Source organism: Argopecten irradians, chromosome 13 (assembly GCF_041381155.1).
Source record: "Argopecten irradians isolate NY chromosome 13, Ai_NY, whole genome shotgun sequence".
In the NCBI taxonomy this organism is placed as follows: domain Eukaryota; kingdom Metazoa; phylum Mollusca; class Bivalvia; order Pectinida; family Pectinidae; genus Argopecten; species Argopecten irradians.
Window position 1 is genome coordinate 21,139,595 of NC_091146.1, and position 27,681 is coordinate 21,167,275.

Sequence of the window (27,681 nt, forward strand, 5' to 3'; positions counted from 1 at the left end):
TCTAGGACAAGTAGAGATTTAAAGGATTTACCTCTATTTTCCCTATTGCGCCCCGCCCATCCTGCCCCCGGGGGGCCAGTGCCAAAATTTATACAAGTTCTGTTCCCCTTCCCCCAAGGATGTTTGTGGCCAAATTTGGTTACAATCCATGCAGAACTCTAGGACAAGTAGAGATTTAAAGGATTTACCTCTATTTCCCCTATTGGGCCCCGCCCATCCTGCCCCCGGGGGGCCAGTGCCAAAATTTATACAAGTTCTGTTCCCCCTTCCCCCAAGGATGTTTGTGGCCAAATTTGGTAACAATCCATGTAGAACTGTATGACTAGTAGCTATTTAAAGGATTTACCTCTATTTCCCCTATTGGGCCCCGCCCCTCCTGCCCCCGGGGGGCCAGAGCCAAAATGTATACAAGTTCTCTTCCCCTTCCCCCAAAAATGTTTGTTGCCAAATTTGGTAACAATCCATGTAGAACTGTATAACTAGTAGCGATTTAAAGGATTTACCTCTATTTCCCCTATTGGGCCCCGCCCCTCCTGCCCCCGGGGGGCCAGAGCCAAAATTTATACAAGAGGCCCAGAGGGCCTGTATCGCTCACCTGGTTTTTTGTTAGTAATTATCACAATACTCTGACAATTAGAAAAATAAGCAAAATTGACTCCCAAAGTTTAATTTTGAATCACAACCATACAATGATGCTATTGATACCATACAAATATGCTATCCAATACATAGGTTCAGAGACAAAGTAATTTATATGATTGTTTGTTTGTTTGAGTTTTACGGTTTGTTTGTTTGTTTGTTTGAGTTTTACGGCCCATCGACAACTAAGGTCATTTAGGGCCAAACTACAAGTCATGCATTAATATCAGTATAAAAGTTCAGGGTAAGAAAAAGCAAGTAAGGACTAAAACACAGATTGTAAACGTTTATTTGATAAAAGAGTTTTGCATGGGATAAAATAAATTTGGCTAAAACACATGAGAAAACTCATGCAAAAAGTTGATGAAACGATGAAATGTTGAGTTGATACGATGATATGATGAGCAAAACGTTCATATTTTATCTAAAATTCCAATTTCTTTGAGATAATTAACAAGAGGCCCAGAGGGCCTGTATCGCTCACCTGATTTGTAATTAATGCCAAGTAATGTTCTGAATACAGGTTCATTGTTTCTTTTCTGAAGGAATTTTAATATTAACCTCTAAATCCCCTATTGGGCCCCATCCCTCCAGCCCCCGGGGGGTCAGAGCCAAAATTTATACAAGTTCTGTTCCCCCCCCCCAAGGATGTTTGTGGCTAAATTTGGTTACATTCCATTCAGAACTCTATGACTAGTAGCGATTTAAAGGATTTACCTCTATTTCATAACCTCTATTTCCCCTACTGGGCCCCGCCCCTCCTGCCCCTGGGGGATCAGAACAAAATTTATACAAGTTCCGTTCCCCTTCCAAAAAGGATGTTTGTGATTAATTTTGGTTACAATCCATGCAGAACTCTAGGACAAGTAGAGATTTAAAGGATTTACCTCTATTTCCCCTATTGGGCCCCGCCCATCCTGCCCCCGGGGGGCCAGTGCCAAAATTTATACAAGTTCTGTTCCCCTTCCCCCAAGGATGTTTGTGGCCAAATTTGGTTACAATCCATGCAGAACTCTAGGACAAGTAGAGATTTAAAGGATTTACCTCTATTTCCCCTATTGGGCCCCGCCCATCCTGCCCCCGGGGGGCCAGTGCCAAAATTTATACAAGTTCTGTTCCCCTTCCCCCAAGGATGTTTGTGGCCAAATTTGGTAACAATCCATGTAGAACTGTATGACTAGTAGCTATTTAAAGGATTTACCTCTATTTCCCCTATTGGGCCCCGCCCCTCCTGCCCCCGGGGGCCAGAGCCAAAATTTATACAAGTTCTCTTCCCCTTCCCCCAAAAATGTTTGTTGCCAAATTTGGTAACAATCCATGTAGAACTGTATGACTAGTAGCGATTTAAAGGATTTACCTCTATTTCCCCTATTGGGCCCGCCCCTCCTGTCCCCGGGGGGGGGGGCAGAGCCAAAATTTATACAAGAGGCCCAGAGGGCCTGTATCGCTCACCTGGTTTTTTGTTAGTAATTATCACAATACTCTGACAATTAGAAAAATAAGCAAAATTGACTCCCAAAGTTTAATTTTGAATCACAACCATACAATGATGCTATTGATACCATACAAATATGCTATCCAATACATAGGTTCAGAGACAAAGTAATTTATATGATTGTTTGTTTGTTTGAGTTTTTACGGTTTGTTTGTTTGTTTGTTTGAGTTTTACGGCCCATCGACAACTAAGGTCATTTAGGGCCAAACTACAAGTCATGCATTAATATCAGTATAAAAGTTCAGGGTAAGAAAAAGCAAGTAAGGACTAAAACACAGATTGTAAACGTTTATTTGATAAAAGAGTTTTGCATGGGATAAAATAAATTTGGCTAAAACACATGAGAAAACTCATGCACAATGTTGATGAAACGATGAAATGTTGAGTTGATACGATGTATGATGAGATAAACGTTCATATTTTATCTAAAATACCAATTTTCTTCGAGAACTAAGGTCATTTAGGGCCAAACTACAAGTCATGCATTAATATCAGGATAAAAGTTCAGGGTAAGAAAAAGCAAGTAAGGACTAAAACACAGATTGTAAACGTTAATTTGATAAAAAAAGAAGGTTTGCATGGGATAAAATAAATTTGGCTAAAACACATGAGAAAACTCGTGCACAATGTTGATGAAACGATGAAATGTTGAGTTGATACGATGTATGATGAGAAAAACGTTCATATTTTGCTTAAAATACCGATCTCTTTGAGATAATTAAAAATACGATTATGTCTCACGGCATGAAACAAAGTGTGTACATGTCGGAGACATCGTAGTATTTATCTCGTATGTGTTTAAAATCAATACAATGCAATAAAATATGCTCCACTGTGAGAGGAGAATCACATGCATGGCATGTAGGAGGATCCTCCCCTCTCAATAGATAGGAATGTGTAAAATATGTGTGTCCAGTTCGGAGCCGAGAGAGAACAACTTCCTCTCTGCGGTCTCTCCAACTGGACAGTTTAGGATTAAGTGTAGGTTGAATTTTAAACAGTTAATTGTTTGTTTCGGTAGACCACCTTTGTTGCCAATGGTGTTTGATGGCTGACTGAATTGAAGGTTTGATGTCGGTATAATATGGTAGTTTCAAATCTGTTTGTGCTAGGCGAAGAGCAGTCTTAGCTGCTTTATCAGCCTGTTCATTCCCCTTTATACCCACATGACTGGGAATCCAGAGATAAGTAATTTGAGTTTTTAGAAGATAATCGAAATGTTCGGATTAAAAGATTTTGGATTAGAGTATTTCTAGGGCTTCTTGATTTCAAAGCCTGAAAAACCGAAAGACAGTCTGAACAGATGATTGCCTTTTCAATGCGGTGTTCTTCGATATGGTCAAGCGCCAGACCGATAGCACATGCTTCCGCAGAGAAAATGGAGGCAATATCCGGGAGTCGGATAGAGGAGCAGTGATTAGATGTACAGCATGCTGCCGCAACATTATCACCATCTTTTGATCCGTCAGTGTAGATCTGAACATGGTCAGGGAAAGCCCTAATGCACTCCCGAAAGGAGGATTTGTGTTCTTCGGGTAATGCACTGGATTTTGCCCTCTCATGTAGAGATAAATTGATATCAGGTGTTTGAATGAGCCATGGTGGTACATCCGATACGGTGTACTCGTCAATGGTGTCGAAAGTTATATTAAGTTCCAGCAACAATTTTGAAATTCTGATGCCAAATGTTGGTATGAGCTTTTGATTTTGTGTAAATATTTCTTGATGTTGTGGATTGAATAAAAGGTTAAATGCAGGATTTTTTGGGGTTTGTTTGTTTGTTTGTTTGTTTGAGTTTTACGGCCCATCGACAACTAAGGTCATTTAGGGCCAAACTACAAGTCATGCATTAATATCAGGATAAAAGATCAGGGTAAGAAAAGGCAAGTAAGGACTAAAACACATATTGTAAACGTTTATTTGATAAAAAAAGGTTTGAATGGAATAAAATAGTTTTGGCTAAAACACATGAGAAAACTCATGCACAATGTTGATGAAACGATGAAATATTGAGTTGATACGATGTATGATGATGAGAAAACGTTCATATTTTGCTTAAAATACCGATCTCTTTGAGATAATTAAAAATACCATTATGTCTCACGGCATGAAACAAAGTGTACATGTCGGAGACATCGTAGTATTTATCTCGTATGTGTTTAAAATCAATACAATGCAATAAAAGATGCTCCACTGTGAGAGGAGTATCACATGCATGGCATGTAGGAGGATCCTCCCCTCTCAATAGATAGGAATGTGTAAAATATGTGTGTCCAGTTCGGAGCCGAGAGAGAACAACTTCCTCTCTGCGGTCCCTCCGACTGGACAGTTTAGGATTAAGTGTAGGTTGAATTTTAAACAGTTTATTGTTTGTTTCAGTAGACCACCTTTGTTGCCAATGGTGTTTGATGGCTGACTGAATTGAAGGTTTGATGTCGGTGTATGGTAGTTTCAAATGTGTTTGTGCTAGGCGAAGAGCAGTCTTAGCTGCTTTATCAGCCTGTTCATTCCCCTTTATGCCCACATGACTGGGAATCCAGAGATAAGTAATTTGAGTTTTAGAAGATAATCGAAATGTTCGGATTAAAATATTTTTGGATTAGAGTATTTCTAGGGCTTCTTGATTTCAAAGCCTGAAGAACCGAAAGAGAGTCTGAACAGATGATTGCCTTTTCAATACGGTGTTCTTCGATGTGGTCAAGAGCCAGACCGATAGCACAAGCTTCCGCAGAGAAAATGGAAGCAACATCTGGAAGTCGGATAGAGGAACAGTGATTAGATGTACAGCATGCTGCCGCAACTTTATCACCATCTTTTGAGCCGTCAGTATAGATCTTAACATGATCAAGGAAAGTCCTGATGCACTCCCGAAAGGAGGATTTATGTTCTTCGGGTAATGCACTGGACTTTGCCCTCTCATGCAAAGATAAATTGATATCAGGTGTTTGAATGAGCCATGGTGGTACATCCGATATGGTGTACTCGTCAATGGTGTCGAAATTTATATTTAGTTCCTGCAAAAACTTTGAAATTCTGATGCCAAATGTTGGTATGAGCTTTTGATTTTGTCTGAATATGTCCTGGTGTTGTGGATTAAATACAAGAACGAATGCGGGGTTTTTGGGATTGGATTTCAGTTGAGCAGCATACTGTAAGGATAATTTCTTTCGTCGATCGTCTAGAGATGGCTCATTAGCTTCCACATGGAGACTCTTCACAGGTGTTGTTCGAAAAGCTCCAAGTGCGAGACGCAGTCCCTGATTCTGTATAGGGTCAAGCATCTGTAGATAGGAGCTGCGAGCCGATCCATAGACAATAGAGCCGTAGTCAAGTTTTTGATCTTATAAGTGCCCGATAGATACGTAGAAGCATTTCACGGTCTGCACCCCAATCAGAATGGGAAAGAACTCGTAGAATGTTCAGCGCCTTCGAGCACTTATCCTTCAGATGTTTGATATGTGGAACAAAGGACAGTTTCGAATCAAATATTAGTCCAAGAAATTTAGTTTGTTCAACTACTGGAATTTTCATGCCATTGAGTGTGAGGTCAGGATCATTGTGTGGTTTTCGTTTTTGACAGAAGTGCATACAGACAGTTTTTTGATCTTGAAAATCTAAAGCCATTTTCGTAATTTGCCTAAACATTGTTGTAGTTGCCGTTCTATAGTGTGCATGTTTTTTGATCTGTAACAGATCAAGAAATCATCCACAAATAGAGACCCTTCCGTAGATTGGCCAAGACATTTGGTTATGCTGTTAATTTTTAGTCCAAAAAGTGTGACGGACAATATAACACCCTGAGGGACGCCCATCTCCTGTGTTTCTGTTTCTGAATAAGTTGAACCCGTTCGAACTTTGAAATGCCTGTCAGATATAAACTTTGGCAAATTAACCACGTATACCGATATCATGGAGATCCTTCATGATTCCATATTGCCAAGTTGTGTCGTATGCCTTTTCAAGGTCAAAGAATACGGCCACAAGATGTTCTTTCTTGGCAAATGCTTCTCGTATAAATGTTTCTAGTCTAACTAAGTGGTCTACCGTTCCCCTGCGGTTTCTAAAGCCGCTTTGCAAAGGACTTAAAATAATGTTTGATTCCAGGAACCAAACTAATCTGGTATTTATCATACGTTCTAGAGTTTTACAAATACAACTCGTCAATGAAATAGGACGATAGTTATTGGCATCAGTAGCATCTTTCCCGGGCTTCGGAAGGGGTATAATAGTAGATTCCTTCCAAGACTCGGGAATTTTGCCAGAAGAGTAAACTTGATTAAATATAGTTAAAAGACATTTTAGTGAAGAGTCTGGTAATTGTTTTAAAAACATATATGGAATTTCGTCTGGTCCAGCTGCCGAGTCCTTTGATTTCTCAAGGGACTCGAGCAATTCTGGTATCTCGAAAGGCCTATTGTAACTTTCACTATTGGAGGATTTAAAATTAAGACGTCTATTTTCCTTTTCCTTTTTAAATTTTTGAAATTTTTTGGAATGATTTTTGATGGATGAATTTTTAGCAAAATTTTTGGCAAAGGCGTCAGCTATTTCGGATTTTGAAGAAAATATTTTATTGTTGTTAATGAGGTGGGAGGATGGTGTTGCTTTTCTTTTCCCACTGATTTTACCAATCATTTCCCAAACTTTCTTCGAAGATGTATTGGAATTAATTTTTGAGACGTACTCTTTCCAAGTACTTTTCTTGTCGGATTTGATAGACCTTCGAGCTTTTGCTCTCCAAATTTTAAAATTGTTATAGTTTGAGACGGTTGGCGAAGCCAAGTACCGCCTCAGAGCGGAATTTCTACCAGATCTATTGATAAATGAATCATTTGAGAGACGAAACTTTGTTGGTTTTGGTACGGTTTTTGTAGCGATAGAAGTGAGCGCTTCTGTGAAAATTTTAATGGGGTCATCGAGGTTCAAAAATTTATCCTCAATGAGCTCCTCTGCGCACAAATTTTTAAATTGAAATTTATATGAAAATAGTAGCCTAGTTGACCTTTTTGACCTCGCATCTATTGCCGTTTAAGGCCCCCGGGGAACAGAACTTGTTAGCTCACCTGGTCCAAAGGACCGAGGTGAGCTTATGGGATACCGCAGCGTCCGGCGTCCGTCAACAATCGACTTCTTCTCCATAACCGCTGGTCGGATTTCAACAAAATTTGACTGGTAGCATCCTTATGGGCTACTAACTGAAAATTGTACAAATGATGGGGCTGACCCCCCGGGGGCCTGAGGGGCTGGGCCAAAAGGGGTCATTTTTGCTATTTCCATATAAACGACTTCTTCTCTGAAACCAAGCATGGGATAGCACCCATAATGCAATGGTAGCATCCTTATAGGGTGGGGATTCAAAATTGTACAACTGATGGGGCTGACCCCCCGGGGGCCTGAGTCAAATGGGGTCAATTTGGCTATTTCCATATAAACGACTTCTTCTCTGAAACTAAGCATGAGATAGCACTCATAATGCAATTGTAGTATCGTTATAGGGTGGGGATTCAAAATTGTACAAATGATGGGGCTGACCCCCGGGGGGCCTGAGGGGCGGGGTCAAAAGGGGTCAATTTGGCTATTTCCATATAAACGACTTCTTCTCTGAAACTAAGCATGGTATAGCACCCATAATGCAATGGTAGCATCCTTATAGGGTGGGGATTCAAAATTGTACAAATGATGGGGCTGACCCCCCGGGGGCCTGAGGGGCGGGGTCAAAAGGGGCCAATTTGGCTATTTCCGTATAAACGACTTCTTCTCTGAAACTAAGCATGGTATAGCACCCATAATGCAATGGCAGCATCCATATAGGGTGGGGATTCAAAATTATGCAAATGATAGGGCTGACCCCCAGGGGGCCTGAGGGGCGGGGTCAAAAGGGGTTAATTTGGCTATTTTCATATAAATGACTTCTTCTCTGAAACTAAGCATGGTATAGCACCCATTATGCAATGGTAGCATCCTTATAGGGTGGGGATTCAAAATTGTGCAAATGATGAGGCTGACCCCCCGGGGGCCCTGAGGGGCGGGGTCAAAAGGGGTCAATTTGGCTATTTCCATATAAACGACTTCTTCTCTGAAACTAAGCATGGTATAGCACCCATAATGCACTGGTAGCATCCTTGTAGGCTGGGGATTCAAAATTTTGCAAATGATAAGGCTGACCCCCCGGGGGCCTGAGGGGCGGGGTCAAAAGGGGTCATTTTGGCTATTTCCATATAAATGACTTCTTCTCTGCAACTAAGCATGGTATAGCACCCATAATGCAATGTTACCTGGTTGAACGATTCCTAACCTCAAATTGTTATTTTATAAATTGGTTTGTAGAACTTGTTTCGATCAAACTGCAGAACCTTGTACTCCCCATGAAAACCAATGAAATAAAAAGAAAAGAAGAAACCCCTGTCATCCAGCACTACGAATGTATTAGGGCCATTTCCGGTGCTAAAAACAGGAATAATAACATTATATTGGTAATGGATCAGTTTACTAGGTTTTTTGAGGTCTAAGTTATTGGTGATCAAACTGCGAGGACTACGGTGATTATAATATTTTTCTAAACTTCATTTTTCGCTATGGAATACCTTGGGAGTTACCTTTCGACCAGGGAAGGAAGTATGAGTCTCGCCTATTCCAGGAAGTGTGGAGGTTAGGGATAAATGAAAACTATGTAGCGTAGCCAATTAATTTTGTGTGATCTTTGTTCATTTATTTCTAAGATTGTTGACTTTAGACAACACGAGTTACTTCCCTTGCTACAGCGGAGGTTTAAACCGTTGAACGATATATATTAGCCTCTCCTGAGCAAGCTATAATTAGATCACACACTAAGACAAAGAAGCGCCTGTTTTTGGAGAAGGTCTTTTGTTATTGATAAGAAGTTTGCTTGAGAAATTCTTACATCCAACGGTTTAGTAATTTGTAGAAGACACCAGCTTGCCAGGTTGTTGTTGGACCTTTAAGACCTTCTATGGGTTCGTAATTCGATCATTTGTTATGGATGGTGCGCGCCATCTTGTGTGTTTACAAACATAAGTATTTGTTTACGCTATATTTAACACATACAGTTCTTTTTTGGGATCAAGATGTATGACATTCTACTACTGGGACATAGCTACATTAGACGTTTAGGAGAGTATCAATCTGATTGAAATACAGATCCTTTTAACCACTCCGTTCAACCTCTTATCTAACGTAGTGATAATTAGGGCCCCGCATCGAGATGCGGGTGCCCTATAGTAATCAGGTTGTCCGTCTGTCCGTCCGTTTTTTTCTTTTGCACATTAATGATGGAAGGGAGTGGAGTATTTTCCCCATATTTTACATGATGATTCCCCATCCATCCTAGATCTGCTTGGTAATTTTTCAGGCTGAAATTAAAAAATCGGCCATCTTGGATTTTAACATTTAAAAAAATCACAATGTTGTTGCTCTTAACTGATAAACATTTTGTTATAACATTATGATGCAAAGTTGTTCAGAATTAAACAAGGAGTTGACTGTCCAAAGGTAAGGTCATGGGCCAAGGTTACTAAGTCGAAGGTCAAGGTCAAATTTATTTGAGTTAATTGTATGCTCTTAATATAATGTTAGCTTGGAATCAGGATTCAAGTTAAATACTTGGAAGACTTTTTCCAAAGAATTATAATAATGTACCATCATCGGTTTCCCAATTAATGTTGACATTAATTATTTATTAGCAACATATAGCTAACACGGAAGAATTCGTTGTCAAAATACTACTTTTCCACTTAAGCACGTCAGACACATAGCGGGGCCCTTTCTGACGTGTCAGTGTTCTAGTAAGAATCTGTATTTTAATCAGATTGAGGAGAGTATATGCAGCATAATCCAGAGGATAGCAATTTAAGACTCGGTGATGATTTTGATGTGATTCGGGCTAAGTGTGGTCTTAACATTTGTAAACTATTTTTTTTGTTTGAGTTTTACGGCCCATCGACAACTAAGGTCATTTAGGGCCAAACTACAAGGCAAGCATTAGTATAAGGATAAACTTTTGCGCGACTCTTCTTTGTTCAAGTTTTCCTTTCCAATCTGGTGTGTTCCATAGTATTTTTACAACTAGGCTGTAGCCATTTATGCGATGAGAGACTTTCAACCCATAAACTATGTCTCGGTCTACTGTCCGGTGCGGTATTTCCCCGCCATGGTATAGGATTTGATCATGTTATTATTGGACAGCTCCGTCGTCAGCCTTGGGCGACGTCACCTCAATATAATGATAGGGTGCATGACCTCAACAATCAGTTGTTGGAATCAGGAGCTAATGACATTGTTCTTCAAGCATTTCATTCTGGCATCATCGTGGTTTTGAGAACCAAGCAATTGTCCCACTTCGACCCCCAGGATGGCGTCCGTTTAGTGTATATGGATGATGGGTTTGTTTGTTCGATTATTTTAACGTCCTATTAACAGCCAGGGTCATGTAAGGACGGCCTCCCATGCATGTAGTGTGTAGCGTGTGTGAAGAGCGATGTGCGTGTTTTGCGAGACTGCGGTATGTACGTGTTGTGTCTTCTTGTATAGTGGATTTTTTTGTTGTTGTTTTTTTTTATTAACGTCCTATTAACAGCTATGGTCATGTAAGGACGGCCTCCCATGTATGCGGTGTGTTGCGTGTATGTTGTGGGAGGTGAGTGTACTGGGAGACTGCGGTATGTTCGTGTAGTGTCTTCTTGTATAGTGGAACTGTTGCCCTTTTTATAGTGCTATATCACTGAAGCATGCCGCCGAAGACACCAAGCAACACACCCCACCCGGTCACATTATACTGACAACGGGCGAACCAGTCGTCCCACTCACTGTATGCTGAACGCTAAGCAGGAGCAGAAACTACCAAGCTCGTTTCAAATGAAAATTGAGCAAAAAATGCTCATAAATGTGTTTTCCCTATATAAACTATAGTAAACTTGACCCCCTCCCCAGGGGGAAATGTGAGACCCCAGGGTCATATAATTCACAATTTTTGTAAAGGACCTTAAGACCTTTCTATTTATGAAAAGTATTTGTGTTTCTACCATTTCCAGAATTTCAGAAGAAGATTTTTGAAGTTTTATCCTATTTGACCCTTTTTTTAGCCCCGCCCCTCTGCCCCCAGGGGGTCGGCCCAGAACTAATGTGGATATGATATTAAAATGCTATCTCAGGCTAATAATCTTAACCAAGTTTGACTCGTTTCCAATGAAAATTGAGCAAAAAATGCTCATAAATGTGTTTTCCCTATATAAAAATATAGTAAAACTATATGACCTACTCCCCCAGGGGGAGCAAACGCGGCATGACGGACCCCAAGGGTCCATATAACTTAAGATCTTTTGTAAAGGACCTTCAAGACCTTTCTATTTTTTATGAAAAAGTATTCGAGTCTTCTAGCCATTTCCCAGTATTTTTCAGAAGAGGATTTTTGATCAGTTTTTACATCCGTTATTTGACCCCCTTTTTGGACCCCAGCCCCCAAGAGCCACTGGGAGGTCCAGGTCATGAGAAAGATTTTGTTTAATAGGATTAAATGGCCCATCTCATACTGATAATCTTGACCAATATTCTGACGTCATTTGTCCTATTACAAATGACCCAAATAATCCATCCACCCCTCACACCTCCGCCCACTGCAAAAAAATGATGCGTTTTTCTAATATAAGAATATTAGTTAACTTATAAACCCACTCACCCAGGAGGGAAATCTATGATGGACCCACACTGGGTCATAAAGATGTGCACAATTTTCTGTAAAGGTCCTTAATAATCTTGTCCTATCGTATGATAGCAGTATTTCTACCTGATCGCGCTACCTCTGGGTCTGGTGCATCTAGAGAATACTCGAAGATATTTTTGGAATTTTTTATCTCAATTTTACCCCTTTTGTGCCCCCTCCCACAGCCACTGTGGACCTAACTCGTGGGGACGGCGACGCCATATAATTCCACAATTTATCGATTAGCTCACTTTACTCGCTTTAGAAGAGTTTGTGCCAAAATTTCCGATTGGAATTTGCGTGTCAGCAGCTTTTGGAGAAACGAAGTCCGAAAATGTGAAATTGTTTTAGCGGACATACGGACGCAACACGCACAAAAGGCGATTAGAATAGGTCACTTGAGACTTCGTCTCATGTGACCTTAAAAAATGCACGAAAATCTAAGGGTGGGATTTTTCACGGACAATGCATTCTTCTAAGATTGGCATTTAAGTATAAATTTACAAACTTTTTATGCATGCATGACTACTTCTAAACCAAGAGTGCTTGTCATTGGGCGTAGTTTTATTTGGAGGTTGTTTGAAGCGATCAACAAGGGAGCCTATAAAACAATTTCGGTTTACAACAATGCGTGGTATACATGGTTGAACGATTGTTAGCCTCAAATTGTTTTGTTTTTTACAAATTGGAGGCACTGATTTATATAACTTGGATATTTCTCCTGATCAATTATTATACACTATTTAAAACTTTGCTGCAGAACTTTTGTCACAGTGTTGTTTGTTAATGTACATTTGTGAACCTTTTTTACAACGTACTCCACGTGGAGTGGCCCTTCAGTTATATGAAACCAGGCGGAAAACGGTCAACAAAGGACTGGGTGTTCTGTTGTTGGGTCAGGATCGCATGCGATTATGGCCTCACAGGAGGATTTTCATTAGTCCGTTTAACTTGTTTTAAGAGGCGGATGTCATCTTAATGATATTGGAACCAAGAAGTTTTATAGGAGTATGCATTTGGCATTTATAGAGACCGCAGAACCAAATGATTTCTCTATATACGATATGTTAACGTTTGCCACTGTCCAGGTTTAATGGAATTTTCAAGTCTGGTCACCTGTCACTGTTTTTTGAAGAAAAAGAAATTAAGATTTACCCTCTTTCTAAACTTCCCTAGGGGGGGGTCATCTTATGTTGAATTCCGCACCGAACATTGACCAAAATATTCATGAAATTCCAATATTGATTACCTCCCCCTGTCACAAACACACTGGACAGAATTTTAAAATTTCTTTACATATTTTACATCTACATTTATTGCCCAACCCACACATTGAACATTTGAAACTGATGCGCCCTGAATACCCAATCAGCAGGCTCAGAAAACATTCACCTCTCTATGAAATCTTGTGCCCAAAAGGGGATTTCCAGGAATCTATTTTTGGTTTGATTCCGCAGTCCATAATACATGCATGACAACATCTTGTTCAGCTTGAGGTTGATGGCCACAAAGCTTAAGCATTGTCGACTTCTCAAATGCCATCAATTTTAGGTAAGCCTAGGCGTGTAAACATAGTGGACACTGTAGTTTCAACTAGTCGTGTTGGACATAATATTTATATGAGTACATGTGCTTTTATTAGGCGGTGTCAGTCGCACATTTAATTCAGTGGTATATTCCACTAATATGTGTACAGCACTAATCATGAGAACAAATGATAATTACTCCAGCTCAGTTATAAAGTTGGTTTGGGTCTCACTTTTAGCTATATGAGGTCATTTATATTGTTCACAATTCCTTATATATTCTTTAAGGTGTGTTATATGAGTTATGGGAGTGCATCTACTTGGTGTCTTCGGCGGCATGCTTCAGTGATATAGCACTATAAAAAGGGCAACAGTTCCACTATACAAGAAGACATAACATGAATATACCGCAGTCTCCCAAAACACGCACCTCGCACAACATACACGCAACACACCGCATACATGGGAGGCCGTCCTTACATGACCATAGCTGTTAATAGGACGTTAATTAATCAAACAAACAAACAAAAAGCATCTACTATATACGAGTTGTTTTTGCGCCAAATTAGGATATATAAAATTTCCAAGTTGCACATGTTCTGCCTTGAATTGAATGGGTTATGGAGATAATTTTTATACATATAATGCTGTCACTGTACATGTTTTGCCCTCACTTTCATGGGGCGGCTCTATATAGCTACATATAACAAAGACATTAATATTTGTGTCCTGCCCCGACTTCCATGGGGTAATATTTCACGAGCCCCTTTAATTTATCATCCTTTGCCTGGACTTCATTGATTCCATTGCTGCATTTCAAGTTCCACAAATTGTTCTTTTCTGTGACTACTGTTGAACGAAGTTGATGTATTTCTGCTGACGGTGACAAAATATTCATAGGCGACACCCCTGAAAAATAAATATATCTATACATATAAACTTGTTTTATCAGACTTCCTTTGTTAATTAAATGTCAACATTTATATATTTCACATCCGAAACTTAAAACCAAATACTAGGCAGCTAGCTGTATCACAGGGATGCGGCAACACATGTATCCACTATACAGCAACAGTGCAGTGACCTCATGAGTTCCATTATCTTGTGACAACAACAATTTCGACCTTTGTGTCCTCCAAACATCCAGTTCCTCTCCCCAATGCTACCCCTGGCTTCCCCTTCCTCACAGGGGCGAACGCTCAACTTAAGGCCAAAACTGAGGCGGTGCCAAGGGAGGCATTAGGAAACAAAGTCAGTTAGGAAGAAGAGAAAAGATAGGGACAACGGGTACAATTCTTACGCCCTACCTGCAGGGCCAAAGCCGTGATGGCTGTGTCTACTGTGTGACATTGTATTAATTAAAATGCCAGTTGTCTACTTGAGATAAAATGCCCAGCTTTAGATCAATGGAAATTTGTTTCCCCAGAAAGAGTGTTCGCAGGACCCAAAATCATGTTGTGAGTTGAGTAATGGGAAGGTAATGCTTAAGAGAACACATAATTATAACTATCAAGAGCAAGGATAAATGGCCCTTAGTCAAAAACAATGGTGTGACTTTGTTATTTGGACATGCACTGGGAAAATGTCAGTCGAGAGAATGCAATTTGACATGGAATTCTGGGAAGATGTTGTTCAGAAACTTATATTTGGAATGGAAAGAGGGATCTTTTCTCTCCTTAAAAATTTATTTGCCAAGCTATGTCTAGTATATTTTAAACTTATTTTTGTAACGTTGTAGATGCTTTGTTGCTAGAAAACTCAAGACCTCTAGTGGCAGACAGTCTACTAGTGTTCAACTTAATTGTTTTGTTTATATTGTTTTGCTGGGTGGTTTCTTGTGATATCAATATTGATAAGAATGTAGATGATCAAGATATTGTTTCTGATTGGAAGGAGGTGGGTTTGTAACGGGAAGCAGAACTCCTGCTACCATTATCAAAACAACTAGCACTCCATTATATAGTAGTGGACCTTACCAAAATATTGAGAAAGGATCAGCTGAGAGTGAGGTTTCCTTCCCCTTAATAATTAAACAGTCGGGGGCTATTCCCAAACCTAGTATTAGGTTTGAAACCTCGGATAAGTCCGACGAGGAAGATACGGATGATGAAATTATTAAGAGTATTAAAAGAGAGAAAGGAAAGACAGACATTTACAATGCCTAGACTCCAAACAAAGGGGAGAGAACAATCTATATTAAAGAACCGAGTGAATAGGTTCAAGGATCAAACTAAAGGTACATATGATGGAGATTGATGGGGAGAGTGTCCCCAGTGAGAATAGCAGGCTAGAATCTAAATAATGCAAATCCAAATCTGATAGTGGTTTGAAAGTGGTAGGAGTCAGTCGTACCGTAGAGAGAGCAATCCTGAATAATTTTCGAGCAATGTTCATGCTAACCCCAGTCCTGGGCATGTACAAACCCCCCGAAGGTGGTAGATATCAAGCAAGGAGGTGTCGGAGCTTCGAAGATTTCCCCTAGTAAACCATTTACCCGCCACAATTTAGAACCCCTTATAACACATATTTCGTTAGGAGTTTGAAAAAATGATGAAAGAGAGAAACATGTTGGGTTTTAGAAATCACTACCAAGCAACACAACCATCCACCCGGACACATTATCTTGACCGAACGGGTGAACCAGTCTTCCCACTCTCCTGTATTGCCTGAACGCTAAGCAGGAGCATTAAAACTAGCCACTTTTTATAGACTTTGGTGTTGTCCTCGCCAAGGACAGTGGAACCCAGAGCCCTTCCTCACGTAGGCGAATTCTCAGGTGATAAATATCGAAATAAAAAAATTGTGAAAATAAGGTAGAACAAAAATGTTATTTATTATTGTCATTTTTCCCAATCTTCTAAAATTTAATGTAAGCGCTTAATAATACATTTAAAAAAGAAAAAAGAGTGAGCCAGCCAATGGCAAGGCCTAATGCTATAAATAAAGTTATAGATCACTTAATTTTGGTTTAACAAAATATGTTTTGTGTTAAATTCTTTTGCATATAATTGATATTATATAAAATCTCTTGACGCGTTCGCGAAAAATGGCCGAGCAGTGTAATTCTACCACCTTAGAAGTCAAGAAATCTACCCTCTTATTGCTCCACCCAAAGGGTTAAGAACATTGTCACCGTTAGTGTTTCCTCCGGCCCATGGTGGACAGAAAGCCCGAAGACCGTTCCTCACACAAAACGCTCAACTAAGGACCAAATGTGAGGCGGTGCCAAAGGAGGCATTAGGAAAGATAAAGTCAGTTTAGGAAGCAGAGAAAATATAAGATACTGAATTTAGTCGCCTTTTACGATCATGCAATAGGGGCAGCAGGTACATTGCAAACGCCCTATATGCAGGGTGTAAGCAATTGTAGACGGAAGATGGTTATCACTACTATGGCCGTAAAGGTCTACGGCACCTCAATGGATTTGGTATGTAGACGGTAACAGCATTGATGCTGGTAACCAACAATTACGCTCTGTGGTAACGTTGGTGTAGCGAACGTCAATATGAGGGTTTGTGTTGGGACCAAGTATGAGAACATGTATAACTGATTTTAAACAATCTAATTAAAATTAGACTTGTAATTCCGCTCCCACTACGATACTCTACGTTACGCTTCAATACAAGATCTAACGATACCCCGTTCGGGGTCACCTCAGCATGACCCCTGGCCTAGATTTGAAGGCCAATGAAAAATTGGCAATGACGTCATACTTCGACCAATCAGAAATCGCCTCCTAGAATCAGTTCGGTTCTATATATTTGTAAACAAATATGGCTGCGTACATAAAGAACGTATCGTCGCGACTAAAACTACAACTGAAAGAAGAACAGATAAAGATAATCAATAGCCTGTTAGACAAGAAAGACTGCATGGCCGTTCTCCCAACAGGATTCGGGAAGTCTCTGCCATTCCAGGTACTGCCACTCATCCAAAAAGAAATGGGAACCACAGGCATCGTACTAGTGTGTTGTCCCTTGATATCCCTTATGAAAGACCAGATAGAGAGGGCGAATGCCATAGAAGGTGTCACGGCAGCACAGAAAGGTAGGCGATATAATACCAATGTCAAATGCCAAAGTAATAAATTTAGCATACTCCAAAGCATCACATCCACGCCGGTGCCAATAAAGGCTATATCAAAAAATGGCCGCCGCACACTGAACTTGCCCGTACTAGCCTAATCGACCAGCTCTCGACGAGTATCAATTTTCGCCATCGTATGTGTACGATTGCCTCTCAAATTTATTTCAATTAAGTAAACACTACCATGCTGGATTCCATAAAAAAAGTCTGAAAATTCATGTGTGATCGAAACGACATGAAACCTTTGAGATTTTTTTGTTGAGAAGACTTATATTTTTTATATTATCACAGGAAAGAGTCCAGAATTGGATAGAGACATTTTGGACGGCAAAATAGACATTGTCTTTGGAAGTCCTGAGGTGTTGCTGGATGAGCAGAGAGAAATCATTAGGACAAATGAATGTGTCAACTATAGTAATTGACGAATTTCATTTGATTTCCACATGGTAAGATTAATAATGTTTTTGTCATTTTCAACCAATACAACCTGCTTTTCAAACCCAACAAACTTATTTATCCTGCAACTGCCCTGCAAACTGACAGATAGCTACTGCTGGATAAACGTTGAATGTCATATTGGTTGCAGGATAAATACAGTTAGTATCTTACAGTACAAGTTTTATTTTGGTGTTTGACACAGAAAGCCTAAGTCTCGCACCAAAATAAACCTTGCATTGTAAGATACTAAACATGTATTCTCTATATACATTTTGAATTCAACAATATCCAGAGCAAGCTATATACACGTGACATACTGAACAAATCATTATAAGTGATTATTTATTTTTTCACAGTAAAATATGAAGAACCAATATTCTGTAGTTAAAAATATTCATTTGAAGATTTTCCATGTTACCGGTATCCTTTATATTTTTATCAGGGGACAAGATGACAAAGAGCAGCGAAAGAAAGCCTTCAGAAAATGGTTTGGGGAACTTGGAGAGCTGCGGTCTTTATTCCCAAATGCTACACTTTTGGCTTTAAGTGCCACATGTACCTTGAAAGTCCAACAGCGTGTCATGAAAGCTGTGATGTTTCGACATAATTATACATACGTTTATGTATCACCGGACAAAAGGAACATTAAGTTTGTTATAAAGAAAAGTCCTAATGATGTAGAAATGGCTTTTACGTGGTTAGTAGATGGACTCCTACAAGGAAACACGTTCCCCAGAATTCTTGTCTATTGTAAATCAATTGGAGAAGTTGCCAAAATCTATGACTACATAACAGATGAATTACCTGATCATCTCAAGTGTTCAATATCAATGTTCCATTCTGAGACAGAGGAAATGGTTAAAGAACATGTATTGTCCTCCATAAGTGATAGTGAAAGTGAGTTACGGGTGATTGTTTCGACGAATGCTTTGGGTATGGGAGTAGATTTTAAAAAACTGTCTGGTATCATTTTATATGGTCCTCCAAATTCAATGCTTGATGTAGTGCAAGAAATTGGACGAGCAGGAAGAGACGGTGAAAAGGCTGTGGCCATACTTGTACACAATTCCCATCATCTTCGTCAATGTGATCCAGATGTTAAAAAGTTGTACCAGAAAAATGAATGTCGGAGGCTTAGTATGATGGAGTCATTTCTAAAGGAAGACGAACTTGAGAAACTGAAATCTAACATCGGGGACTGTACTTGTTGCGACATATGCCAGGCTACCTGTACTTGTGGAGATTGTTCATTACTTCCCCTTGAGAAACTCTTCCTGGGTGACAGTTCAGTAGATGAGGTAGAGTCAGATAATCCTGATGACGATGATTTTTCTGATGATGCAGAATTAGAAGACATTGATTTAGGTGATTATGATTAAAATGTGCATACTTTTGTCTATGATTTGTACTGCAACCAGTTCAACATGGTATATAAAATATATTTAAAAGCTATATGTGCCACGACAATTTTGACAAACTATAGCTATTTGTTCTTTATTACGTTGAGTAATATATTGAAAGCCATAAGGTGATAAAGTCTATGTAAACCATCAAATCCAGACTAAAATATTTGATGAGTTATGAACATTAAGTAACAACAGATGTGTTGGCACTGTAAACAAGTTCTTGTTTGTATGTTTTATGAATTGATAAAAATTGCAAACATATCTGCAAAAGTCACTCTACAATTACTATTCACACAAAAAATGTGAAATGAAATAATTATAGTCCACAACTTGGCTTCCTGTAAGCATTTCACTACACAATCAATGTTAATGTGAGGATTTTTGTCAGAAATTCTTATTTGTATATGTAAAATGAAAAAAAAAATACCAGGTATTTGTTCTGTATTTCTCAAAATGTCTTAACTTTTTGTGGTGAAGATATGTAACTATGTTTTGATTAGTCAGATTACTTAGCACATATGTCCTTAAATAGTACTACTAGTTGTGTTAAATTGTGTTCATAAAAGAAAGGTATATGTTATCAACAATTAACTGATTTTTACTTTTTTCGTTTATTAAAGAAATCTGCATGTATATATACTTTAAGTTTTAATTTGTAAACATGCATTATAGCTAGGCCATAAAAAAGAATATGTCTTTTTTAGAGTTACATTGGCAAAAAAAATTCAGGTCGGTAGGTGGGGATGTTTTGGGGTTTTTTAGTGTCCTTCACTCTAAAGTAGTGGCCGGTATCTAGTGGCCGGAACTGGAGTCTGAGATGAAACACCCGACTTTAAATTATATTTTTCAAAAAAAAGTGGACAAAAATTAGGGTGGGGGTAAAAATTTAGGGTCGGTTGGGAAACCCTAAACAGACATTTTTTTTGTTGGCCTTAGAAAAATTAGTCATGAATTTATTTTACTTTTCCTTCTCTTTATTATACATGTTCAGTCATTCATAATATGCAGAATACATGTACAATCATTATTATCAGTATAATCGTGAAAATCCCAACTGCTACATGTGTAATGATACTTGTATATGAAAGCACAAGTGAATTTTGATTCATTGAAATGGATAATATATCTATAAAAAACTTTATTTTGTTATTTTGTCATTTTTTCCCTGAAAGAGGTCCAGCGAATATAGCTTTTTAATATAAGAAACAAATGGATTATTCCGATTAATACAGTCCTACCAATTCAAATGGCTGTGTGAATTGAAGCAGCTAAATTATATTTCTGTAAACTACAATGTACACATACTAAACACAGCATGTTGCATAAAAATGAAAAGATTCTCATGGAAGTGAATACATTATATATTGCTTCCCAAACCAAATTTGATTCATTTAAACAGTAACTTTTGAGTTTTATTATATAATGGTTATGACAGTTACATATTGGTTTAACAGAGACATGACCTTGGCATTCAACCATTACAGACTAGGGCCTATATATTTTATTAATGAACAGATGGCTGTTAAAGCCCATTGGGCCTCTTGTTATATATACTCTGAAATTGTTACTAACAGGAGAAAAAGTTTTACATTTAACTATATTGATTTCAAGGGAGGTTATTCTAAACATTAAAAGTAACCGTGAAGAACTCTTCTTGGCCTGAAGTGTAACTGCATAACTCATGCAGTGGTACTACACAACTAAACTTAAAACTTGCAGTCTCTTAATCGTCCATATGGGGACCAAGGTCTATGCCGATGTAGCATGGTTGGCAAATCTTGCGAACAGTTTGAAAATGGATTTCTGTCCAGACCAGGAAGCCTTTTGTGAAGTTTCCTTGTGTGATCGGTCCTGAAGACATCATGCTCTACTAAGTCTTTAAGTACCTTCTGAACATCTGCATTATAGGATGGCAGATGATGGAAACCCTTCCTTTGGCCAAACTCACTGGCCTCCTCCAATTTCTTTGTCAGCAGTATGATTAAAGGATACTCTTTGGAGTGTCGCAAAATACTTTCTTTTGTTTTGTGACCTGTACATGAAGCCTTGCTGTCACGGTTCAGCATTTCGATATACTCGTCCAAGGCAATGTTGTTGTTTTTTCCGCCCTGCAAATTAACGAACCTGTTGCTTATGAATCGTTCCTCCTGGTCTGCTGTAAGAAGACCTGAAGCCATAGCTGTAGTATGCACAGAGCAAATAGTGTATTTAATTTTGTGTGTTTTGTGATAGATTGGAAGCTCATACTTAGCAGAGCGGACACAGCGGCCACCATCTCCCATATCTACACCACTATCAAAGTTCCTATGGAGCATTACCAACTTAAATAACATTAGGACGTAGTCATGAACTTCATCAGTTTTCACTTCCTTTTTCTTTTTGGTGCGACTTAATGACACTCCATGGGATGAGGACTCGTGAGCTTTCAGTGAACCAACTCTTTTATAATCACGATCACAGAAATGGCACTGAAAACGTCCATCTTTGCACTGACCACTCCAGTAGTTTTCCTCATGCTGAGGATTCTCCAGTACGTGCCTCAATTCCTCACAAAGATCATCTGTCTCCTCGAAAAACCATTTCTTCAGTAATTGTTCACAAGTATCATTTAGCCAGCAAATCCGATCGTTTGGGCTCATTTCTTCTAAATCTGGTAACTGCAGATTATCCACATCCTTTGACTGAAACTTGTCAAGGAACAATGCTACACAAATAGCATCTAGAACTGTGTAATACAGCATTTTGTATGCTCTATATGCGTTCTTCACAGGTCCCTTGGCACTTCGGTGTCCAAGGAGGTTTCTGTAGTAATGCACAGTACCTGGGTCTCCTGCCATATCTGTACTGTAGGTTAACTTGAAAATAGCCTGTAGATGAAAATTATGTTATATTAGAAATACGTTGTTGTAAATTTAGCTTTATTTCAGAGTAATCAAACATATCGAACTATCAGTTTATCCCCCAAGCTGTTTTTTACACAGATATAAGGATCTTATGTGGATGGGAAAACTACATAATCACACATATTATCCCTATTTATAATAATCTAATCTGAACTGGAAATCACACTTGTACACCTATTGAAACACAATTACTGACCCACTGTCCATTCTGACCACCTAACATGGCAACATAACAGTAAACCTAATTTCTAACTGAAATGATATTATATATATTACAAATTAAAGTATTATTACTTACTTCAAGAAAATTCATCAGGCGATGAAAGTCTTCTGACTTTGAAATAAACCCTTCCAATCTTCCTTTTGATGTCCTTGAGTCTTTCAAGGCAACCTGAGCACACTGGACTCTCTCATCAGTAAGACGATCACCTTGGAAAAAAGACAAAAATTTAAAGTAAATCTAGACACTGACAATCGTCATCCAAAAAAGTAACCTTATAGACATGATATTTCCAAAATTCAAATTTGTCTCCAATAAAGTTGAGAATTTTGCAATAAGAATGATACAAGTGTAACAGATATGAACATTCTAGGCAGATTGATATATGTATAGCAAAGAAAACTTTTATTTTAAATGCTGTAGTATATAATGTACACCAACTGGGAAAGGAAAAAAAGGTCTTTCCAAACAAGTTGTCTTTTTTTATAGAAAATGAAATTGGTTCTATAGTAAGTCCAGAAAGTGGTTGTATTAATCAGGTCATTGTTATACAGAGGTTGTCGCTACAGCAGGTTTTATCATACCTCCGAAGAACACAGCATCAACGACCTCATCATTTTCTGTTGGAACATACAGATCTGTAAGAGTCTTCAGGAGTCGAATCATTTCATCAGTTTTGTTTTCATTGGTATCGAAAAGTCCTAATGGGAAACTGTGAATAGAATAGTAATTATGTAATTATGTAAGATTGAGCAGAATTACAATTAAGACAAACATGACTTAACATAATGATATATAAGAAAACATCTTTAAATTTTTATATATAATGTACATCAAAATAACAGTAATACATTGTGTGTCTATAATGTGTAAATGTGAAAATTTTTCAAAAGTTTTCAAACTTGCGTTTGATGGTTTCAGTAATATCTCTAATAAACTAACTTCAAAAGGTAATTTTTACATGATACCTTAATTACATACTAGTAAACATTTTTATACATGTACCTGTGTTGTTTTAATTCCAGCATGATTAGTATGCTTGTGCTCCAAATGTTTTGGAAAAATCTTTTCCAAATACTTGGCCACTTGTGGAATGTGTCTGATGACAGCTGATGCATAAATAAATGTAAGTTCTTTGAGTAGTTGTTCCTGCTCCTGGATTGAGGGAATGTACGTGATGTTATTTTCAAATCCTTCAGACCTAGTTGGATTGATGGGATTGAATCGGTCAACAATGGCATAAACATGAAACAGATGAAGACTCTGAGTTTTCCTGTCAGTTGTCCGATAAGAGGGGAGAATGTCTTTATCCCAGTTGTCGCCAACAAGCTGAAATTTCTGAGACAAGTCTTTATTCACTTCCCAATTAGTCTACAATAAAAAGATAAATTTAACATTTTTCAGTTAATACTTGTATTCATAATTTATTTTTAAAGTGCACAACATTCATGTATTGATGAGTTGATCCCTTAATACCGATCAATTTATGAAACTGAGGATTTGAACAAAACTAAGTAAATATATTTAAATTAATTACAAATGTACACTGATGTTTAGTGTGTAGAATGGTGTAAAATGGTCATAAGATTTTAACTAAATCACACTTTTTACATTGTTTATTTATAAGAAACACAGTATTTTCTGTATTGAATTACCTTCAGCAATCGAAGTTCTTCATCTAACTTTTCATTCCATCCTTCCAGTTTGTTGTGAAGAGTTCGAGGGTGTACACACAGACCAATCTTACAGAGTAATTCTATTACCTGTGTTAAAAACAAAAGATAAAATTATAGAATATTTCATTGAGATATAAATTGAAACGCAAGTCGAACAAATTCACTGTGTATCAAAATAGTTTTCTCTTCAGCCTACAGAATTTGACTGGTTTATGAAACAAGAAGTTGTTTAAAGGACTTTAGCCTATTTGACCCGGGTGACCTTGAATGAAGGTCAAGGTCATTCATTTGAACAAACTTGGTAGCCCTTCATCCCAGCATGCTACAGGCCAAATATCAGTACCCTGGGCCTTTCGGTTAATGAGAAGAAGTCGTTTGAATGTAAAGTTTACAGACGGTGCAGGGCGGACAGCGCACGACGATGGACGGTGCATGATGACAATAGGTCATCCTGACCCTTCAGGTCAGATGACCTAAAAAATATAGTCACTTCTACAGTGAGATTTAACAAATAGCAGCTTGACTATAACTAGTTAAAGCTTGTACAGTGTTCATCAAGAAATAGCATTATTCTGTGCTATGCACATTTACAGAATTAAATTTGCTAGAGATATTAAGTTACCTACATGTATATACACAATTTGAAATCTATTAGATTTATTTTTTGAATAGCTAATTTTAGTTAATTACCCTTTGAGTGCAGCCACCACGGGCTAGGAGGAGTGCAATAATGTAGTGTATGGTAGACATCTCCTGATTTCTGCCATGCAAACCTATGGCTGTGGAAAGCATTCTATGGAAAGAAGGTTTACTGACTATGGGTGCATCTTTCACTATAGATGTTAACACAGATGTCATATGTGGACATCTTTCCTGAAAATCAGCATGAAAAGTCTCCCAATTGAAGTTCATGAAATGTTCAAAATCTTTGTTTTGGAGGCAGGCACCAGAGCCTCGCTGACAGATATTGGTGCATTCTTCTTCAATAAGTTTAGAGACAGCTTCAACAACAACATCTGGATTTTTCTGGCATAAAGTTGTGGTTATTGTTTTGTCTAGTCCATCTCTGTTGTCCACTATGGCCTTACATATAGACGAAATAGAAGATGAGGTGACAAGTACCGATTTCTTCCCACTAGGATAAATTAACAGACACCTAAAAAAGGAAAAAGGTGAATTGAAGTAATGGCAAAACAGCATATCATGGCAATACATATAATAATAATTGTCTTACTATTAGTCAAGTATAATAAATGTATCGAAAACACCTTTTCATTTCATCATAATTACATATATAAAATGCATTGAATAGGATCAATCAAATGCATACAATTATGTCATTGTAAACAGTAGAATACATGTTTTAAATTTATATATAAAAATTGTATTCCAATAAAACAAACCTTAATCAACAGTAAAACTTACCAAGTTATTGATCCAAGAGGTTAGAATAACACTAGTTAACTATGAGTAACAAATCATGCGAGAACTGTAACATCTCCAACACAAAGTTTCTGAAAAAAAAACAACAAACATAACACAAAAATCAACTGTAACATGAAAAAGAAATAGCCAAGCAATAAAAGGTAAATTCATAATGAGCATTTGAGTTTTTATAGTGTTTGAATGAGCTATTTTTATTTCAATAAATGTAGATAAATGTTAATCTTGCTTTATGCGATAGATACAATTTAAAGACAAGAACAAAATAGGCACCATCTGACCACCATCAATCAATTTAAAATTTAATAAATATTGATATATGTATAGGTAATAAACATACTTCCACATATGTGTTTTTCATTGAATATTAAACTTGTTCATATGAATAATTTCAGTAGTTACTGTAAAATGCAAACAATGTCAATTACGGTCTGTTAATTAGTTATACATGTACATAGTAGGCTTTACACAATGATGGTAGCTAAAGTCTTGTACCCTGAACATGAATCAGTGGAGTAAACTGATTTTAAGTTAAAATTCTAATAAATTGTCTCTTACAATCAAGATGCATATGAAGATCTTGCCTTATAAATATGTCTACTCTTATGAAAAATATTTGCTTTGATTATGTATAAAAATCGATGTGTTCATTTACACTGGGTACCTGTTCAGGGGGGCAGTAGCAGACACCATGTTTTTTGATTACTTTTTATACACACAGATTGTTTTTGTATTTATGTTTATACAAGTAAAAATGCCCAAGATTTCAATTGAAATAGTGATAGCATGTATTGAATTATCATTATGAACTACACATTTGTGGTTTTATTTTTCAACAGGGTACAATGTATACATGGATTCCTTTAAATTCAGAATAATAGTGTGAAAAATTTGATTCACAAGTTCACACATCCCTACATGTATAAACCAAAAACAGATATTGAATTTAATTTATACTCTGTAAGAGATATAAAATTTGCTTTTGCAAATCAAACCAGAAACTATGCATTGCATAACATTAACTGCAACTCTTCAAACAAAAACCTACCTCTACTTCACTTTGGCCAGGGATATCAGGCCTTTGACTAGAGCTTGGAATGGTGCGCATTTTCAGATCATCTGCAAAAAATAAGGTTTATAATGTTTATTAGGTTTATATCAGGTATGGTTAATGTTAAACCAGTACCTGAAGGAAACAACCATCAGTGCATGACAAAGGGATATACCAAGTATTGTGGGTTTAATAGAAAGGAGAATGTTAATTATTCAGCCAATTAAAAATTTTAGAACTTTAAATCTGAAAACAAACAAAAAAGACTTTTAAACTTACCAAAATATCTGATTTTCAGTAACAGGAGCAGAAATTTAATTATTGATTAATATATAGCTATTAATTAACATGTATAATAGTGATTCCTCTACACTTTATGCCAGGTGAAGAGTGCATGAAAAAGAGAGTTTGTGTAATTCATCTGAATTACAACATGTTTGTATCTTTAAATTGATAAGCTTAATGTCTTATAGCATACAAAGAACTCTAACATAGAACTTTTTCTTTCTAAGATACAGCACTGTATGATGTATACATATGTATGCAGATTTCTCTTCTTAAATTAACCTAATACCAAAGCATTAGGTTATTACTTCTTACCTGTATTCTTCAACAGAGAACTAATAGGGCAAACACCTATGTCTTTTATGCTGATGTTTTACAGCTTCTGCAATATCACAAATACATTGAAATGAATCATACAAAGTCTTTTTCATAATACTATCTGAAAAAGGGAAGTTTCATTTGAATCATTTAACTTTTTGAGTATTTCAATTCTATTAGGTTATAGTGGTGAAGGAAGAACACAATACAATGAAATACCCATTAAATATTGATACAATACAATCATATAATATGAATGAAAACAATGGCTGCGAGATATCCCATACTTTTACACAATAGTATTCACAATTACTATTCAAATGCACATTAACTAAAATGCATATATGCTAACCTTTTGTAGTAGTACTCTCATCCGAAAACAGAGACTTCCTTGCTGTTATTTCTTCCTGACCTGTAAAATTTAGTATTTACAATAAGGGCATTATAGGATGATGATGCAAAGTTCATTAATAAGCTTAA

The 27,681-nt window shown here is 37.6% G+C and overlaps 3 protein-coding genes, 1 long non-coding RNA gene and 1 pseudogene across 4 annotated transcripts; 2 read left to right on the forward strand and 3 right to left on the reverse strand.

Annotated features, from left to right (window-relative positions):
• Positions 1 to 16,935: 16,935 nt before the first annotated feature.
• On the forward strand, positions 16,936 to 20,446 carry LOC138305509 (ATP-dependent DNA helicase RecQ-like). The gene is made up of 3 exons (XM_069245766.1): positions 16,936 to 17,422; positions 17,753 to 17,907; positions 18,342 to 20,446. The coding sequence occupies exons 1-2, from the start codon at positions 17,149 to 17,151 to the stop codon at positions 17,881 to 17,883; spliced, it is 405 nt and encodes a 134-aa protein (XP_069101867.1). The 5' UTR covers positions 16,936 to 17,148; the 3' UTR covers positions 17,884 to 17,907; positions 18,342 to 20,446.
• On the forward strand, positions 18,262 to 19,278 carry LOC138305691 (ATP-dependent DNA helicase RecQ-like). Its single transcript, XM_069245980.1, has one exon. The coding sequence runs from the start codon at positions 18,262 to 18,264 to the stop codon at positions 19,276 to 19,278; it is 1,017 nt and encodes a 338-aa protein (XP_069102081.1).
• A 149-nt stretch (positions 20,447 to 20,595) lies between the features above and the next one.
• Positions 20,596 to 23,133, reverse strand: LOC138305508 (uncharacterized). Its single transcript, XM_069245765.1, has 3 exons — positions 23,013 to 23,133; positions 22,507 to 22,637; positions 20,596 to 22,172 (listed from the first exon to the last, which is right to left on the reverse strand). The coding sequence occupies exons 1-3, from the start codon at positions 23,092 to 23,094 to the stop codon at positions 21,012 to 21,014; spliced, it is 1,374 nt and encodes a 457-aa protein (XP_069101866.1). The 5' UTR covers positions 23,095 to 23,133; the 3' UTR covers positions 20,596 to 21,011.
• Positions 23,134 to 23,406: 273 nt separating this feature from the next.
• On the reverse strand, positions 23,407 to 25,464 carry LOC138305692 (uncharacterized; annotated as a pseudogene).
• A 63-nt stretch (positions 25,465 to 25,527) lies between these two features.
• Positions 25,528 to 27,244, reverse strand: LOC138305445 (uncharacterized). The gene is made up of 3 exons (XR_011205702.1): positions 27,199 to 27,244; positions 26,596 to 26,666; positions 25,528 to 25,618 (listed from the first exon to the last, which is right to left on the reverse strand). It is a non-coding gene; the product is annotated as an uncharacterized lncRNA (long non-coding RNA).
• Positions 27,245 to 27,681: the final 437 nt, after the last annotated feature.

Coding starts and splice junctions, on each gene's coding strand:
- LOC138305509 (XM_069245766.1), top strand. CDS start 17,149: ATGGCTGCGTACATAAAGAACGTATCGTCGCGACTAAAACTACAACTG. Junction 17,423..17,752: donor TGTCACGGCAGCACAGAAAG/GTAGGCGATATA, acceptor ATATTATCACAG/GAAAGAGTCCAGAATTGGAT.
- LOC138305691 (XM_069245980.1), top strand. CDS start 18,262: ATGAAGAACCAATATTCTGTAGTTAAAAATATTCATTTGAAGATTTTC.
- LOC138305508 (XM_069245765.1), bottom strand. CDS start 23,094: ATGATTCGACTCCTGAAGACTCTTACAGATCTGTATGTTCCAACAGAA. Junction 22,638..23,012: donor TGATGCTGTGTTCTTCGGAG/GTATGATAAAAC, acceptor CTTTTTTCCAAG/GTGATCGTCTTACTGATGAG. Junction 22,173..22,506: donor GCCTGATGAATTTTCTTGAA/GTAAGTAATAAT, acceptor TTTCATCTACAG/GCTATTTTCAAGTTAACCTA.